Source organism: Odontomachus brunneus, unplaced genomic scaffold, assembly GCF_010583005.1.
Source record: "Odontomachus brunneus isolate Ranch 3 - 2012 unplaced genomic scaffold, Obru_v1 Obru_scaffold_082, whole genome shotgun sequence".
Lineage (NCBI taxonomy): Eukaryota > Metazoa > Arthropoda > Insecta > Hymenoptera > Formicidae > Odontomachus > Odontomachus brunneus.
Window position 1 is genome coordinate 1204025 of NW_022639532.1, and position 17148 is coordinate 1221172.

General features: G+C 44.3%; 1 protein-coding gene across 1 annotated transcript in view; it reads left to right on the forward strand.

Annotated features, from left to right (window-relative positions):
* Positions 1-17033, forward strand: part of LOC116847760 — a 20889-nt gene extending 3856 nt beyond the window's left edge. The window contains exons 2-13 of the mRNA XM_032823105.1: positions 2367-5138; positions 5329-6532; positions 6616-7062; positions 7129-7297; positions 7436-7634; positions 7976-8470; positions 8578-8812; positions 8995-9163; positions 9372-9486; positions 9622-9940; positions 10272-10482; positions 10546-17033. Of these exons, the coding sequence (XP_032678996.1) occupies positions 2400-5138; positions 5329-6532; positions 6616-7062; positions 7129-7297; positions 7436-7634; positions 7976-8470; positions 8578-8812; positions 8995-9163; positions 9372-9486; positions 9622-9940; positions 10272-10482; positions 10546-10690 (6447 nt within the window). The 5' untranslated portion in view covers positions 2367-2399 and the 3' untranslated portion in view covers positions 10691-17033. The remainder of the gene's footprint in view (positions 1-2366; positions 5139-5328; positions 6533-6615; positions 7063-7128; positions 7298-7435; positions 7635-7975; positions 8471-8577; positions 8813-8994; positions 9164-9371; positions 9487-9621; positions 9941-10271; positions 10483-10545) is intronic.
* The last annotated feature ends 115 nt before the right edge of the window (positions 17034-17148 follow it).

The following is a 17148-nucleotide window of genomic DNA, read 5'->3' on the forward strand; positions in this document are numbered from 1 at the left end:
AGAGAGAGAGAGAGAGAGAGAGAGAGAGAGAGAGAGAGAGAGAGAAAGTACGCGTGTGGAAGAAAAAAAGCTGCGAGATCGTCTTCACAGCTTTGCGAGCTGGACATCTTTGCAGACAATCGAAATCAACGTACATTCGAATTGTCACCTTTCTTGACGCTAAGTAATTGCAAGTACAATCGGCAGCGACTATGTCACAGCAGTGATTTTCCGGGACTTACGCTTCAGGAAGAGACGAGATGTAATCGGAATAATAAGTCCAAGTTTCTCTTTTATTCAGAAGCTTCGCGATTGAATTCTGGCAAAACGTGACAGGCGCATAGAATCGCCGGAGGCGAGGGATATCATTAAGGCTGTGCAGACCGTAGGCCTGCCTTTGCTTGAGAGACTGCATGACAGATGCGATTGGTTATTGGATTTTGGATTTTATCGTTTGTAGAGTATGACCCAATTAAATTATAATATATAAGCCAAATGGGTATCTTTACGGAACACCGTGCAATAATGCTCTCACAATAAATGCCTCTCTTATATTTTCTCCCTCGAGAATGGCGTTATTCTGGAAAAAATGAAAGGCGAAAATTTCTATCGCGTCTCATTTGACATGCCCTTTTGTTTTCTCGATACTCGCTTTTCGAGTTCAGGTTCGTGCTAGTTAACTGGAATTCAACCTGGACGCGTGAAATATTTATCAACGCCTGTGTACTCGCGGGAAACAGCGGAAAACTCGCTGACACGAGTCGATCGTTCTACTTTAGAACGTGTAGTACGAGCATCAGCTTGATCCAAGCGCTGTTTCAAGTGTGAGAAATTTTTTATAATGCGCACATTGCCATGGGTATTTACGCTCATTTCCTCTCACTCTAAAATTATTCGAGCAGTTCGTCCGCGTCGCTTCAAAGATTTCATTTCAAAGACTGGTCATAGCGCGGTGGTCCAACGTGAAGTCGCTAATAACGGGACAGCAGTTTGCACAATGTGCTATATGACGAGTGCGACTGCAAACTAAATTTCCTTTCGTCACGAAGATTGGCGGTTCTCGCTCTTTTTTCTTTCGCCTATCGATTATAGTGACACACGCGCGCGCGTTATTCTCGTGTAGGTGCGTGCACCATTACAACAGGCTGGTGTTACTTCGCAGCAAAGCTGCTCAGCGACCCGTGACAAAACGCCGAGGGGTTTACGTGGAGGGATGTTACTACCATGGTATATAACGTGCAGCACGTGAGCTGCGTTTGATAGACAGAGAATGTTCAATCACATTCTGTGATTGAAGCCTCCATCTCCTTTAATATCTGTGCCTCTCTTTAGTCGCGGGAAAAAAAGGACGGACCTGCTCTTTAAAGACTCGTTGCAAAAACCGTGGAAGGAAAATAGTGGCGATTGGTGTGCGTTGTTTAAATGATGATTCATCGCCGACACAAGCGCTCCACGTATCAGAGATACCGGTGTATTAATCAAATTCCACCGAGCCCGAGGTGTGCTATTTGATTAAAATGCAAATACGCATATGCCGTACCATCGTAAGCTTAATATTAGTATTAGCGTACATAATATGTTCATTTGCAAATCAATCGCGCGATACATTCGATGTTTAATTTGACATAAGATAATAAGCGTCAAATATGCGAGCTGACCAAATGTCTGTTTTGTCGTCTGAATTTGTGTTTTCATGTACAATCGCCTCTTTGAAAAATCTCGTTCTTACTGTCCGAAATATCTGCGTTGAGTTTCCATCGTTAAATTTACCACTCGACGTCACTGAGAAATGTGACGAGAACGGTAGGATTCCGATCGAAATGCGAGAGACAGCGAGACTACATCCCGCTAGGCGAATCTATCGGTTTTCTATTTAAAGCGTTAACCGAATCCAACGACTCGAACGGGATTATTTGTAAGGAACTCGGACGCGGATCTATACAAGTACGCCTCCGAGCCAAAGAATCATTTCGCCGTGGTCTCGTCGATCGTTATTTCCGCCTTATCGAACGACGAGGGAAAAACGTGGAGAAAATAAGTTCGGCTACTGCACTGCGATCGATCGGCCTCTGGCAATGATCCCACATCGCGTACACCAGTATTCCGAGGCGGAAATTTCTATCCAATGATGTATGATGTATAATTCGAGACATTGATCGCGATCATGATCCCGTAGCCTTAGCGGATACACGTGGCAGAAACGAATGTTTCTCCTCTCTTTAACAAGCTTGATTTCCATGCGCTCACGACACATGATGTCGATGGGAATCGATAATTTTCTATTTTTCTAATAACATATTCGATAAAATCAAGGCAATCAGATATTTGAACGCTTCGAACGAAGGAACCGGGGATTCTCGTTCGATAACGAACGCTTTTACTTGCAGGAGCCTCTCGCGAACCACGGTAGGTCTTAGAGGATGCACAAGCTAGCTAAAGGCCTGAAGAAGAAGAAAAAGCCGAAGAAGGGCAAGAAGGGCGCAGAGGAGGAGGAGTTTGATCCGGAGGAGCTTGAGCGCTATCGACGCGAGCGGGCAGAGGCCCAACAGAAAGCCGAAGAGTCCGGAGAGTCGACCGGCAACGCCGGATCCGACGAGTGGAAGAAGTTCGCGGCATTGACAGCTGGTGTCGACTCGGTCTTGAAGAAGACCCAGGGTGACCTCGATCGCATCAAGTCCACCTCGTTTTTCCAGCGGAAGGCGCCGTTGGACGAGAAGAAAGTAGAGAAGTCGGCGCAGCAGGAAGAATCCAAGAAGTCATCTTCGAAAAAGTGGGTGGGCTTCGACGAAGAAGGCAATCCAATCGAGGGCGAGCCGCCCGAGGTCGAAGGTCACGCCAAGAAAGAGGAGAAACCGTTAGTCAACGAGGACGGTTTTGTAGACGTGCCGGAGGACGAGGATGAGCCGGAGGACTCGGCCGATGAGGACATCTTTGACACCACTTACGTCGACGTTCTCCAGAATATCGATGTACAATTAGCTTACATACCGGACAGTCCGACCGAGGAAGAGGCTGGGGACGATCCTTTCGACACCACCAACGCCGACAAAGTTCTCCGAACAGTCGACAAAAAGGGCAATAAGCTAGTCAGCCTAGGCAATGCCGTCGAGGTTCTGTCGGGACGAATCGATTATGTGAGTACCTGCAAACTCACAAAGGGAAGAAGACCCAGGACTCAGCAGGATCTGTTGTTGGACGATTTTGACGAAGCGGAGCAACCGGTGGAAGTCGCGGCTGCGGAAGCGGTAGAAGTAGAGAAGACTCTGCTAGATGACGACAGCGATCTACCGGATATCCCTATTGACTTGACGAAATTACCACCCGTTTTACCGAGACCGGTCTCTCCCGTCACACCTGCAGCCTCGCAAGAGGCTACGACACCAACCGCATCTGCGAAGACTTCGAACGGCCCGTTAGACATCTCCGAGTTCGAGGTCCTGAAAGAGAAGACCGTTTTGGAGGAGATCCCCGACTTGGATGACGCCGAGTTTGATTTAGAAACCGCACCAGATGAGTCGATTCGTCTTGAACAGGCAGACGATCCGTTCGCGACAAAGGAACCTGAAGCGAACGATTTTCAGGGAGAGATAATTGAAGCTAGCTTCGAGGCGGCCACCTTCGTTGACGAGGCCGATCCGTTCGACACCACTTTCGCGGATAACATCTTGCCTGGTAAAGCGGAGCTCAAGTTTATCGAAAAGGAGCTAGACGAACTGCCTGTCTCGGAAGTATCCATATCTCTGACCGATCCCGCCGGTTTCAACAGAGACTATGAGACCGGTTTGCTGAAGTTGGACGATGAGCAGAAGGACGAAGAACGTTTGCGATTACCTAAGCAGGACCTGCTAGGTGGCTCTATCACTGATCTCAGCCAATTGGTGGACCAACCGATCGCGCCCGTGGAGGAGATCACTTACGTCGATCCTTTCGATACGTCTGCAGTGAAGGAGCTTCCACCCGGCAAGACAGAGCTCAAAGTATTAGAGAAAGAGTTGCTTGGCGAGCAAAGCAGCGGTTTCGTCGAAAACGACGACGACGACGACGACGACGACGACGACGACGACGACGACTTCGATCCGAGGAAAGATGAGTCGGTGAAGCAATTACCCGCCAAACCGCCACCTCCTAGACCTCCCGCGCTGGTCAAGGACGAGTTTGCAATTAACGCTCAACCGGATCCTGAAGTCGAGGAGACACCGACGAATCTCGAGAGAAAGACATCCCGACCGGCGGTCCTCGAAATTCTGAATTCGACCAAGGCGGTCGCGTTTGAGCTCCCGACACCATCGAAGAGACCCGATCTTCTCGCGACCACCGAAGAGGAGAAGACTCTACCTTCTAAGCCGTTAACACCGTACTACTCGCAGAAATCTTTGGAGGAGTCGTTACCGGTGGAGGACGATGAAGTAGATGTTGATCCGTTCGACACCAGTTTCGTCAATAACGTCGCGCCAGGCAAAACAGAGCTCAAACTCATTGAGTCGGAATTGCTAAAGCAGGAACCCAAGCTACCTCACAGTTTGAGCGACCACGACTTTGATCCAAGATCCAACTCAGAACCAACCAGGAGACAAAGTGACTTCACAGCTACTTCGTTCGCGCCCAGCAACTTGAAACTCGCTCAGCTACAGTCCTCTTGGGCGCAGAAGGTAGAGGAGGAAGCGAGCTCGAAGCAAGAATACCAACGGCAAGAGAGCTTATTGGATGCTGAGGTCGAGGTTGACGCGAAGCCTCTGACACCTAAAATCGAGAGCAAGCCTATCGAAGAGGAGATCTCCTACGTGGATCCTTTCGACACCTCCATCGCGACCAACATTCTTCCTGGTAAAGCGGAGCTCAAGATATTAGAGAGCGAGTTGCAGCAAATCCCTCAGCAACCGCCACCGCGACCAAAACCCATCAACTTTCCCTTGGTGGTGTCTACCGTCGCGGTACCAACCGTTCCGGAAATCGACGATTTCGATCCCCGAGCGAACGAGGTAAAAGAATCTAAGGACTTTTTGGCCTTGGATGGACAAGATCCCGGCGATAAAGTGTTGACGCCGCTTCAGAACAAGGATTTCAGTTTGGACGAGGACGTGGATCCCTTCGACACTAGCTTTGCCACCATCGAACCTGGGCGAACTGAATTGAAATTACTCGAATCAGAATTGATGAAGTAATACTGTCGACGTTTATACAGTTCTATTTTGCAATGTACATGTAGCCGTTGCATGCTTTGTCTCAAGACCTTTACGCTAAAAGCAAAAAAGAGTAGATTGTCAAGAATGCTCACCTCGATTGCATCGAGATTGTCCCAGAGGAAATCTACTTAACGCGCGGCGGAGACACAAACGAAATTGAAATTGATTCATTTCAGTTCAATGGAAATACAATCCCACAGACTTCGCTCAAATTTCACCGACCGTTGTAGTTAATTATCGGCTAGAATTCTCTCGCGGCAACGTAAGAATTTCAATCATCATGGATCCCAAGGGTGGAAATCCATTCCTGATGGACGATTACGCGACAGAGACTGCGGGCAATTTGCCCGCGCAGGGTAATTCTAATCCATTCCTGCAGGACTTCGCTGACACAGCAAGTTCCGGCGCGGGCGAGAATCCGTTCTTAAATTTTAGTAGCAGCGACCAGACATACGAACCGCCGGTGTCCGTCGACTCCACCAATCCGTTCGCCTCCTTTGGCATCGAAAGTACCGTACCGGACGTCGGATTCGGTGCGACAACAACTAATACACCAGCAACCAACGTATTCACTAGCCAATCATCCAATATCTTCGACACGTCCGATAATGCGGATCTCTTCGGCGTCACCACGACGGAGAAGCAGTCGACGACTGCGGTGGTGAGCGCGCCGCAGCCGCAGGTGGCAACGGCTCCATTGAAGAATGGCAAGCTACCACCGTCGAGACCACCACCACCACCGAGGCCACAACCACCGGCACCGCCCGTTAAGAACACAAAGGATCTGATATTGTCAGTTACCGGGGCGATGGACGCGACCTCGAACCACCTTCTCGACCGTTTGCAGGCGACTCGAACTCCCAGTCCTACTCTGATGCATTCTCCATCACCTACTCCGGAGCACAGCTTCGCCGATCTTCTGGACGTCGACAGCAACGTGCCGGATCTGATCCCGGACGACAGCAAGATTATCGAGCCGCCGCAAAACCAAGACATTATGGATCTCTTCGACGCGCCCAATACGGACGTCACCGCGACTGCGATCTTTTCTACTTCTATGACCACCACGGGCACCACCAGCCTCGTGAGCGGAGTTCCGCTGACCACCAAGCAGGACAATCCTTTCGCAAGCATGAGCGAAGAACCGGCATCTGTTGTCTCGCAAGCGCAGCCTGCTTTTCCCATAGATTATGCAGAGAGCGATATCACCGGTGAGAAAAGGCTGTCGATGAGCTCTGTGACTCCTTTCACAGATATCGAAGCGGAAGTTTCAGAAGCGGAAGCCAGTTTCACTGGCTCTGTCGTGGATCTCGCGGAACCTGCCGCTGCGGTCCAACCTCCGTCGGCAGCGGCCACTGAACTTTTCCAAGGTTGGTTCTTTTTTCTCAAAGTAAGACAAAAAAGTACACTTAATCCTGAAAGAGAATTATCTACTTGCATTTATTTTGATAAGGAGTAGAAGAGATGTCGACCAGTGCTGACGCAAACTTCTTCTCCATGACCGACACTATCACGACGACGCCTTTTGACGTAACCGAAGCAATGTCCGCGCCCTACACAGCTGCTGAATCTTTGTTCGCAACTTCGGAAGTCGCGTCGTCCGATCAAGATGCCTTTGCCTCGGATCTGCTCGGTGACTTCGGAGAGACGGCGAAAGAGTCCAGCGGCTTGATCTCCACCAGCCCCATCCCTGGAGCGGAGTTTCCCGGGAACGAAGCTTACCGGCCCGAGGAAGAGTTGGACAATTTCGCCGCTACGACAAAGGCGATCGAGGATACCGGCGATTCGTTCGACGCTTTCGCATCCAAGTTCGACAAAGCAGCCGAACCGGAGACCAATGGAGATCCCTTCTTGGACGCCTTCGGCGGCGGACCAACCGCCATGGATACTTCCAGTGATGGTAGGTGGATACAAACGTGAATCGCGAAGATTACGTTCGTATTTGAACACTTGACGTTTCTTTCAGTCTGGGGAGACTCATCAGCGGCTGGCTCGGAAACGGCGGTTACCGGCTTTGGGGAATCCGACGGATTCGACTCCTTCTTGAGCATGACAGCTCCGCCGCAAGATATAAAAGTGAAAAAGTCCGAGTCTGCAGAGTCGGACGAGGAGCCGGACTTTAGTGTATTCATCAAGTGAGTATGAAAGAAACAGTCACTTTCGCTTAATCAGAGGTCAAAAATTTTAGATTGCATGAATCGACATATCTTTGACGATAATCACAAACGCTTGTTGACATCGTGTCCAACGCGTCAATTTTAAATTCATTTAAGACCGAAAGAAGGAGATCAAATTGCAACAACGGAGGCTGGACCTGTGCCCACGTTAGCGCCGCCACCCAAAAGCCCGCAGATAGCCTCGTACACGGATTCCTCGCCGCGTTTCAATCCCTTTGATAAATCTGGAATTGCGCAAGATGCTGTAATATCCGAAACTGCTCAGACAGCCGAAATGGCTAGGACGGATTCCCAGGTAATAGGGTTAATATCGTAGCGACGTTACGTCGTGTGCAAATGACGTGTGATAAACTCGAAATGCCGATGCAATATTACCCTTACATTTTAATTATATAAACGGAAAAAAATGTTTGGTTGAATTATGTCTGATGAAGTGTGAATGAGTTCCAATTGAAGTTATTAGGATTCTAGTTGACAAAACAAGATTTTTAGTTAATCAAAAAACCAGAATCTTAACTTTAATAGAATTCTTCAACCAGAACTCTAGTTCGTTTCACCAGATATTCCAATAAAATCTTTTTTCCGTATGCGATATTATATCGCAAAATTCTAAGTAGAATAAAAATATGTTCTTAGGAAACGCCGCCTACTCCTTTGTTCGACGAGGACGTGAGTCAACCGCTCGAAGACTTCCCGAGGGTGACTTTTACCGGCGACGGTTGGGAAATGCAGTTGCGACAGCCCAACAAGAAAAAGATCACAGGGCAGCGATTCTGGAAGAAGATCTTCGCCAAGTTGACTTTTCAGAGCGACAGTCCGACTCTCCAACTGTTCAACAACAAAGACGACAAAGATCCATTTCAAGAATTACCTCTTCTCGCCTGTTATTCAGTATCGGATATTGGCGCTCAACAATTTGATCAGTATGGAAAAATTTTCACGGTGAAATTGCAATACATCTTCTATAAAGAAAGACCCGGCGTACGACCCGGCCAAGTGACGAAGGCGGAAAGGCTCACGAACAAACTCAGCCAGTTCGCCGCATACGCCATTCAAGGGGACTATCAGGGAGTCAAGGAGTTTGGGAGTGATTTGAAGAAATTGGGTCTTCCTGTTGAACACGCACCTCAGGTAAATTATTCGAGGATGATGACATTACGTCAACGAGCCGGTGAGATAATATCGGTGTGCAATCTAAGTCGCGATTTATTACATTGATTTATTTACATTGATTGCAGATCTCTCAGTTATTCAAACTCGGTTCCCAATGTTACGAGGACATGAAGCAATTTTCCTGCACTATCGAAGAAGCTCTCTTCAAGTTATCAGCGCACCGAGATCGAGCGCTAAATTACAAAATGGAGGAGGTTCAGATAACGGTTGTGGATGAGCTGTATGTCGAGCAGAGTGCCGAGGGTCATGTAGACAAACAGATCGCACGTGTTCGTCTCTTCTTCCTGGGGTTTCTTTCTGGTAGATATCTCAGATATTTCGCAATTTGTAACCAATATTTATGGCATATAATATTCCTTCGGATTTTACAGTTTACTATGAGGGAAATATTTTCTTACGACACCTACATAATTTTGAAAAGCGTTTCGATAAACGTTCGAGTGAGAAGCAGAATAAATTGTTTGAAATTTAATTTACTTCAGGTATGCCCGATGTAGAATTAGGAATAAACGATATGTGGCGGCAGGGTAAGGAAGTTGTCGGAAGGCACGATATCATTCCTGTCGTAACGGAAGAATGGATTCGCTTGGAGAACGTCGAATTCCATGCGTGCGTTCAACAGGACGAGTACGAAAAATCGCGGATAATAAAGTACGTGCGGAAGCACCATTGTCACGATAGAATGCACTTTTTCACACAAACGTTAACAAATCTAACAGTTCCTTATATATTCGCATAAATAACTCATGGCACGTGTGCGCTAATATTAGTTTAAAAAACCAATACGATATTGGCTTGACCAAACACGCACATATTCGAATTCGATTTGCAACTAATTCCCTGACTAACATATCCAAAGGTTCAAGCCGCCGGATGCATGTTACATCGAACTGATGCGATTTCGTGTAAGACCACCTAAAAACAGAGAACTGCCGCTTCAGTTAAAGGCTGTTATGTGTGTTACTGGGAACAAGGTGAGCTGGGTTTCCCTTCGTTTGATATTTCACAAATAATTGAGACTTGACTTCTCGTTATTTATCGTCTTTGCAACTGACTTTCTTGATACCGTTTCGCTTGATACTGTTTGATTCCTTTTCTTGTGTTATTAGGTGGAGTTGAGAGCGGACATTCTCGTGCCGGGTTTTGCATCCAGGAAACTAGGCCAAATACCATGCGAGGACGTGATGGTTCGATTCCCTATACCCGAGTGTTGGATTTATCTCTTCAGGGTGGAGAAGCATTTCAGGTACGGCTCGGTGAAATCAGCGCATAGAAGAACCGGGAAGATTAAGGGTATCGAGAGATTCCTGGGCGCCGTCGATACGTTGGAACCGCAGCTAATGGAGGTCACTTCCGGTCAGGCAAAATATGAGCATCAACATCGCGCTATCGTGTGGAGAATGCCCAGGTTGCCGAAGGAGGGGCAAGGTACTTTTACCTTAATAATTAACCCGCGCCTTCTGATCGATCTCTTTATTTCGAAAAATCACTAATTAATAATTTAATTATTCACTTCTCTCGTAATTAGTATTCTAAAGATATATTTTATTTAAAGTAAAACCTTTGCAGGAGTATGGATTTTCTTTTACCCAAGAATATACAATTTAATTATTTTATGGCTATTAACAACGCGGCCGATAAACACGAAAAAAATTCTAAAGTTTTAACCGATTCAAATATACCGCGAATTCAAATGATCACCCGCGGACGGCTCTTTGCTGGCTCTCCTCCAATGTCGTTTATTTGCGGTTATTTCCAGGCGCGTACACGACGCATCAGTTGGTTTGCCGTATGGCTCTCACTTCCTACGATCAGATCCCCGAGAATCTCTCGGAATACTGTTACGTGGAGTTCACGATGCCGGCGACGCAAGTATCCCACACGACCGCGAGGAGCGTCAGCCTCCAAAACAGCGATAGCGACGCGCCTCCGGAGAAGTATGTCCGAAATTTATCGCGCCACGAGTACAGGTGAGTCGAGAGATTAACCTAACGCTGAGAATGAAGGAGCAAGAATCAATCTTTCTTCTTCAGGGTGGGTATCGAGCACACACAGGGTGAAGGGCCAGGTGCGTACGTCACGGCGACACTCACGAAGAAAATACCAGAATCCACACCGGAAGCTCACAGCGAGGCGTCCGACGCGCCGGCCGACTCCGATTCCGACTCCTCGGAGTAATGCGGGTGATCGTCGCCGCGCTCGGTCGACATCGATCGATCGATTATCCGTCTGGTAATAATTAGCAGACACCCGGAGCAGAGGGCTAATGGGAAAACGCGTTACGTAAGTCGATCGATAAAGAGAGCTACACGGCAGGTTCTAGTCGCTTAAGAAGGTGAACATAGGTACTACGTCATGTACGTGTTACTAGTCTATACGCAGAGAGAAAATGCGCGCGAGTCGGCCGCGGGGTGTTTCGTAAGTCGCCCCGGTGGTTATAATAAACGGCAGATAATCATCCTGCATGCGAAAGCGTAACACTTCGCGCGAGCCTGTTCATCAGCTCAGAATCGGTGAGTGCGGTGGTCGTTACGAAAACGGAACCAGGCCGGCAAAGACTGAAATTAGTCGATTTACAATAAAAGTATCTTATGGCCCGGCACGAAAGGCCGCTCGTTGAACGTGCTCGAGCGAGGTAATTCGAGTTGTACACACGCCAAAGGGATAATCCGCCTGAAATTTCTCGTAGAGCAAAAAGCGTCCGAATTAGCCTCGATTCAATTACACTACGACTTTCCCTTCCATTCGATCGTGTCGAATTGCAGACAGGAGGAGAGGAGCTTACGAAACATCTCGTCCCCATTCGCGCGTAATATAGTGGTTAATGACGAGTAAGTAACAGGAAAATAACTTGTAAGAGAGGACAATACCACTTTTTCGTTTACCGTTTAGCTTGTTAAGTCGTAGAACACTCACAGTGGAAGGCTTTGTGTCCGTAGGTATGTGTCCATGACGTTTCAAAGGCTCGTTCTCTCAAACGATTCTGATATTGAAGCCCCTTTTAAGTAATGAAAACAGCCGTGGACTGTGCACTTTCTCAAGCGGACGGATAATAAGCGTTATGAGTAATCGTGATTTTCTGTCTAAGCGTCATATTATTTAAAAAATTTGAGAAATTTTCAAGTAATTCAAACACTTTAAAACATTAGTGAATCTAACAAAATGATTACATTGAGTTGTCCAACGAAGCATCAAAATGAAGCATCACTCAAGCTAGAGGATACATCGCTAAATCACGTCGTCGTTGCGATCAGAAGACAATAGATGTCTCGTTAGGGTTTTTCTTCATACGCGAGCATATCCGATTGTTTGAGCTTACAGATGATCTATGCGTATCGTTATTTAGTCGCTATCTAGTCGGTAGGTGCTATAAGTTATCATTCACGTTTATTCGTGTGTGTATAGGGCCTGTAGGGTAATGTGCGAACAACAATAATAATGAAGTATCGACAATTCGGGCGTGTCTAATGGATGCGTACATTATTATTAAGACAGAGAGTTCACCTTAGCCTTAGCAATACTTACGTAAGCGTTAACTGTAGCTGATTGAATGACTAATCGCGAATAATCTATAAATGCTTGTAGCGATAGAGCGTTGTAAATTTTAAACGTAAGTTTCAGTTCCGTTGTCGTTTTATTTTGTCGTTTTACCGGTCGGCACATTGCCGACTTGTCGCAGAGAAGCAGCATCACCAAATATTACGATTAAGGCGGTATCAGTGGCATGATGCACGCGGGATACGTTTAAGTATATATAGAAAAGTCTCCATTAATAATATTAAACATATACATAACGCTATATAACATGAAGAATATAAGTTAGTCACGGTTAGCATCTTTAAGATATAATTAGAAGTGTAAGTTTCCGTTGTGTTTTGAATCTTTCGTTCATACATTCTCAACTTGCACAATCGCTGCAAGTTTCTTAAAACGAGTCCACTCTAGTCCTAGTAATTAAGGGAATCGTATGACACGGACGAATACACGTCGATCATACGATAGTTTTAAGGTCTAGATTAAGGCTCGGTTGAGAGCATAACTTCCGCCGACACTGGTATATCACCAAAGTCGTAGTTTAAGCGCGTCTGTTAGTCGTTAATCGTCACTCTGATCTGCGACGACGTAAATTCAACCGTATTCCGTGAATCTAGCTGAACTTTCGATTCGAAACTGACTAAAAGAACGATAGAATATCATTTTCACCTATTCGTTGAGATATTTTCATTAGATTTCTCTCCGCATTAGCCGACAATGTTTCTTTCGTAAAACACTTTTTCATCGGTAAAGTTGTATTGACGTAACGTGTTTATTACCGTACCGAAGGTTTCAAGTGCACGATAAATTGACAAAGTCCAACATCGTCGGAATTGACGATGCCGTTCGAACCTTTGAAGCAGCGCAAAGCTTTCTCAGCTACGGTGTTAAGATTTGTTTGAGTTTGGTACCTTAAACGAATTTTGGGCAAGTTCTCCACGGAAGCTTGCACCAAGACGTGACGTTTCCAGCTCGTGATCTCAAAATACTGTAACCGTACCGTCGTGCGATTCAGAACGGCGTTTGTGTATCTAAGCAAAGAAAAAAAAAACACATAATTACAGTTAAACGTTGCATGTATAGATTTTAGGGAGGAACAAGTAGTTGGTGAGTAGGCTTTGGCTCCGATGCGTTTGTAATGACTGAAAGAATGAGTACTGGTGGAGAGAGAAAGAGAGAGAAAGGAGATTGTACGTGAAGATTTTGAATATCCAACGAAAAAAACAAGATTAATATTTGTCAACATGTTGGTTCTGCTCACGTTTGTCTTTCCGACAGCCTTTCTCTATCCCCTAGAGGGAAGTAGACAACGCTGTAAGAAAGACAAATATATACACAGTTATGAGGAAGTTAAAAAAGTTGTCTCTAAAGTTATTACACTTTATAAAGGGCGCATTTACGATATACAATCTATTTGTTTGATTTATAATCGTATTTTAATACAATCACGTGATTCAGGTTGAAGCTTGAAAACTCATCATAGCGGTATGATACACAGTTAGCCTCTGTGATTATATATTCTCCACCTCTGTAAAGAGCATAGTTTTCGATGTTAGCATGTGTGGCGTGAACAACCGGAGATATAGGCGTGGCATTAGCATCACAACCTCCATTGCAATATATAAATGTGTCATGTGCGTATTAATCGATGCCTCCAGAAAGCATTATTTATCTCCATATGAATTAGATAGAAGTCGTAGAGGCGATAAATACGAACTCTGTTGACTCGATATCTGGCATAGGGAATTAATTGTAAAGGAAAACGTACGATAGTATAGTTACCCTCTATTACAAAATGTTCTGTACAGGTGAAGAAAGTCTGTAAAGATGAAGTCTAGTCGCGCTTTTTGTGAGATCGACATGTAATATTTAGCAATAGAGAAAATTGAGAGATATATCGTAGTGGGCGATGTGTGACGCAGTAACATGACAAAGTACGTGTGCGTTTCTTTGAGAATATCGCTTTTTTTTCTCAATTTGCATTCGATCGCCCTTAAATGAGATCATCGAGAAGAAGAACGCTTAGTTTGCGCGCGCCCTTCAATTATACAGATGATGCGTTTACTACGGAATTAAATAAAGAGCTGCGTTAATAATGTCACAAGAAAATTACATCAGACGACGTTCTCATCTGTACACTTAAAACGCTTCTTGATTTTCTTTGTTATCAGTTGCGAGTTATTACACGAGAAGTGTAATTACTCCTGCCAAAGATAACGAACAATAAAATTCGACATGTGTGTTCAAATGAGTTTTTAGACTGTTAAGATTTAGTGAAGAAATATTGAAAGCGGGTGAACTTGTATGTATTATCGATTCACACAGCTATCGATGTTACAACTGCACGTCGCTTGTGACGTAGTAAACGTTATTTTAGCGGGTGATAACATTTAAGGGTTAATCGATCTAATAATCAACTTCGGCGTGAATCCGCGCCGTGACAAACGCTTAACGTTTTGTTTTACCGTGGCTAATAGTAATGTAATGCAAACATGATCGAATAAATAACTTAAGTTATATGTCGTATATCCAGAGCTTTTTATAGAATAATGCAGCACACGCAGCGCATGCAGCGTGCGTGTGGGCGGTGCTCCTTCTAAGCTACGCAGGCGCATAATTTACACCGACGTACATGCAAATCTTGACCAATTTAATATCGTGTGTACTTAGTATTTTAGGTTTGTATGTTAACGGTGGCAGAAGGCCCTCCATTTTTCTTGCGAACGCTCCGAGGCAATTAGAGGGAACATTACGCGTATAAGGCATATATACGTATAAGTTGTCGCAACATGAAAGTAAACCAGTGTTTCCCCAATTTATAGTTTATACGCGGAAATTCTTCCGGAGTTTCCAATTGTACGCTTTCATATCGAACTGAAGAAAAATAGATCACACGCAACAATAGCAAGAGCAACAAACAGAAGGACACAAGGGTTAAACTGCGTTTAAGTTTCAAGAGAATAAGGATTATTTTAAGGAGGAAGTATTACTGCAGCAAGTATTACGTTATTATTTCCCGGCGCAATGTGTTTGGGGAACATTGAAATATATAAATATAACACGAGGATACCAAATGATTATAACGAAGTCCATATACGAAGTCACATCGATTCGCTCACTTGTTAAAAATCCCTTCACCGTTATTTGTCGAGTGTGAAAACTTCTCTACGTAACGTAACGTAACTCTGACCAGCAACTGATAGAACTGGCAGTTCCCAGAGTATTTCTTCCTGCGCAAGATTCATGACGTAATAATATGTTGTCGATATGCAAAGCGACCGATATGCAAGGTATTGGCAATTTAAGGTCTCTAGCATTACCGCGATCTGTAATCCGGAAATTGGACTTTCTGGAGCGATCGGTGACGGCATCGCGAGAGAGAAATACGTTTTTACCAAGAACTTTTCTCGCGTGAATCTTAATCGAGGAAGTATTTCGTTGAGAAACAAAGATACAAAGATGAATACACGGATGATACTCGTTGAATACTCGGAACCATTCTCACGAAAAATCCGATTAGTGTTTACATATGCACGTCTTTCTAGGATAGAAATTCCTAAATCATACGAACAGAAAGCAGTGTGTGTATGTGTGCTTTGATATATGTTACTTTCCACTAGGAAAGATCCAAGTGGAAATTAAAAAAGATAATCAGATAAACGGCTGACGAACATCTCCAGTATCCGAATATCACTGTAAACCTAATTGTGTTATTTTTACTGAATCTCTTTTTATATGTTTCTCATCGTTTTAAGTCATGTTTACACGTTTAAACCTATTATAACTATTACACGTCCTTTAAACATGTTAAATGACGTCATTTAAAACCTTAAGAAACGTGTAGAAAGAACTTCAGTCAAAATAACGCATTTGGAGTTAGGTCACACAAAGAAACAACGCAAAAGAAAAATAGCATCAAAGAATAGCCTGAGCTAGACGCTTTTGGGAATTTCTGTCTTGAGACAGCGTGAATCATTATTATTCATGTAAATCTCGCGCTTTGTATAGCGAGTGTGTTGCAAAATTGCCAATTGTAATTTTGGCTTTGAGACAACCAATTACTTTGGTCTCGTATTAGCCATACGCCCTCTTAGCCATATCATCTCTTGTGGTGGTGCTGGCAGTTTGTGTAACTATTGTATATATACATTTCTCCCGCGTTTAAGCTCGCGAGTACATAAATTAATAGCAGATATTACTGTATGACGTAGAAAGCAACATAGTGCGTAGACGAGAGCATTTTTCGTTCCGGTTTCTCGATTTGTTTCGCCTTCTCAAACGGCTCATCGGTCTTTTTCGATAAGGCTAAACGATGACCAGAAAAGCCAAGAAATCCTATAAATAAAGATTAATAGAGAAATAGGGAGCTAGTCAGAGCTAGCTCCGTAACCTTAAACCATAATTTATAAATATATACATATGCGCGTGTGTGTAACGATGTAATGTATAATTATATATATGTGTACCTATTACTTTAATTGTAATCTAACCCGTATTATAACCATGTGATGTATACAAAAAGCACCAAAGTGAAAAGATCAGAGCGTTTCAAGAGTTCTTCAGCATGTATAATAATCTACAAGTGTATGTGTGTGTATATGTGTGAGAGAAAGAGAGGGTGAGAAAGACATCATTTTTGAGAGTAAATACGAAACAAGTGTAACACTGTTAGCTAATATCACCGATAAATTCTATGTATCGATAAATAATATAACATTGTTTAAGGAGGATGAAGATTAACTAAGTCCAAGGTCGTATTTTTCCGACAAAAGTAATTTTACAGTCGCTTCGCAGCCTTCCGTTATAGTAATTCTATTTTTAATACATTAATTTTCTCTCGCGTTAGAAAGCAAGCAGATAACAAGGAATTTCAAAGAGATTACTTAATTCCCTCAATCGTTACGCTAAATTTAAATAACACAATCAATAGACGGATAGAGAAAAAAGCTAATGTTGTGAATCGTAATAAAATGTAATGGAAAATATATGATATTTTTTCCAAACAATTCATCAAGGTCATCAGTGTGGTATCATCGCTGATGATTGATCAGTAACAATATCAGCCATCGTATGCGCACATAACGCGATTAGAAATTAAATCT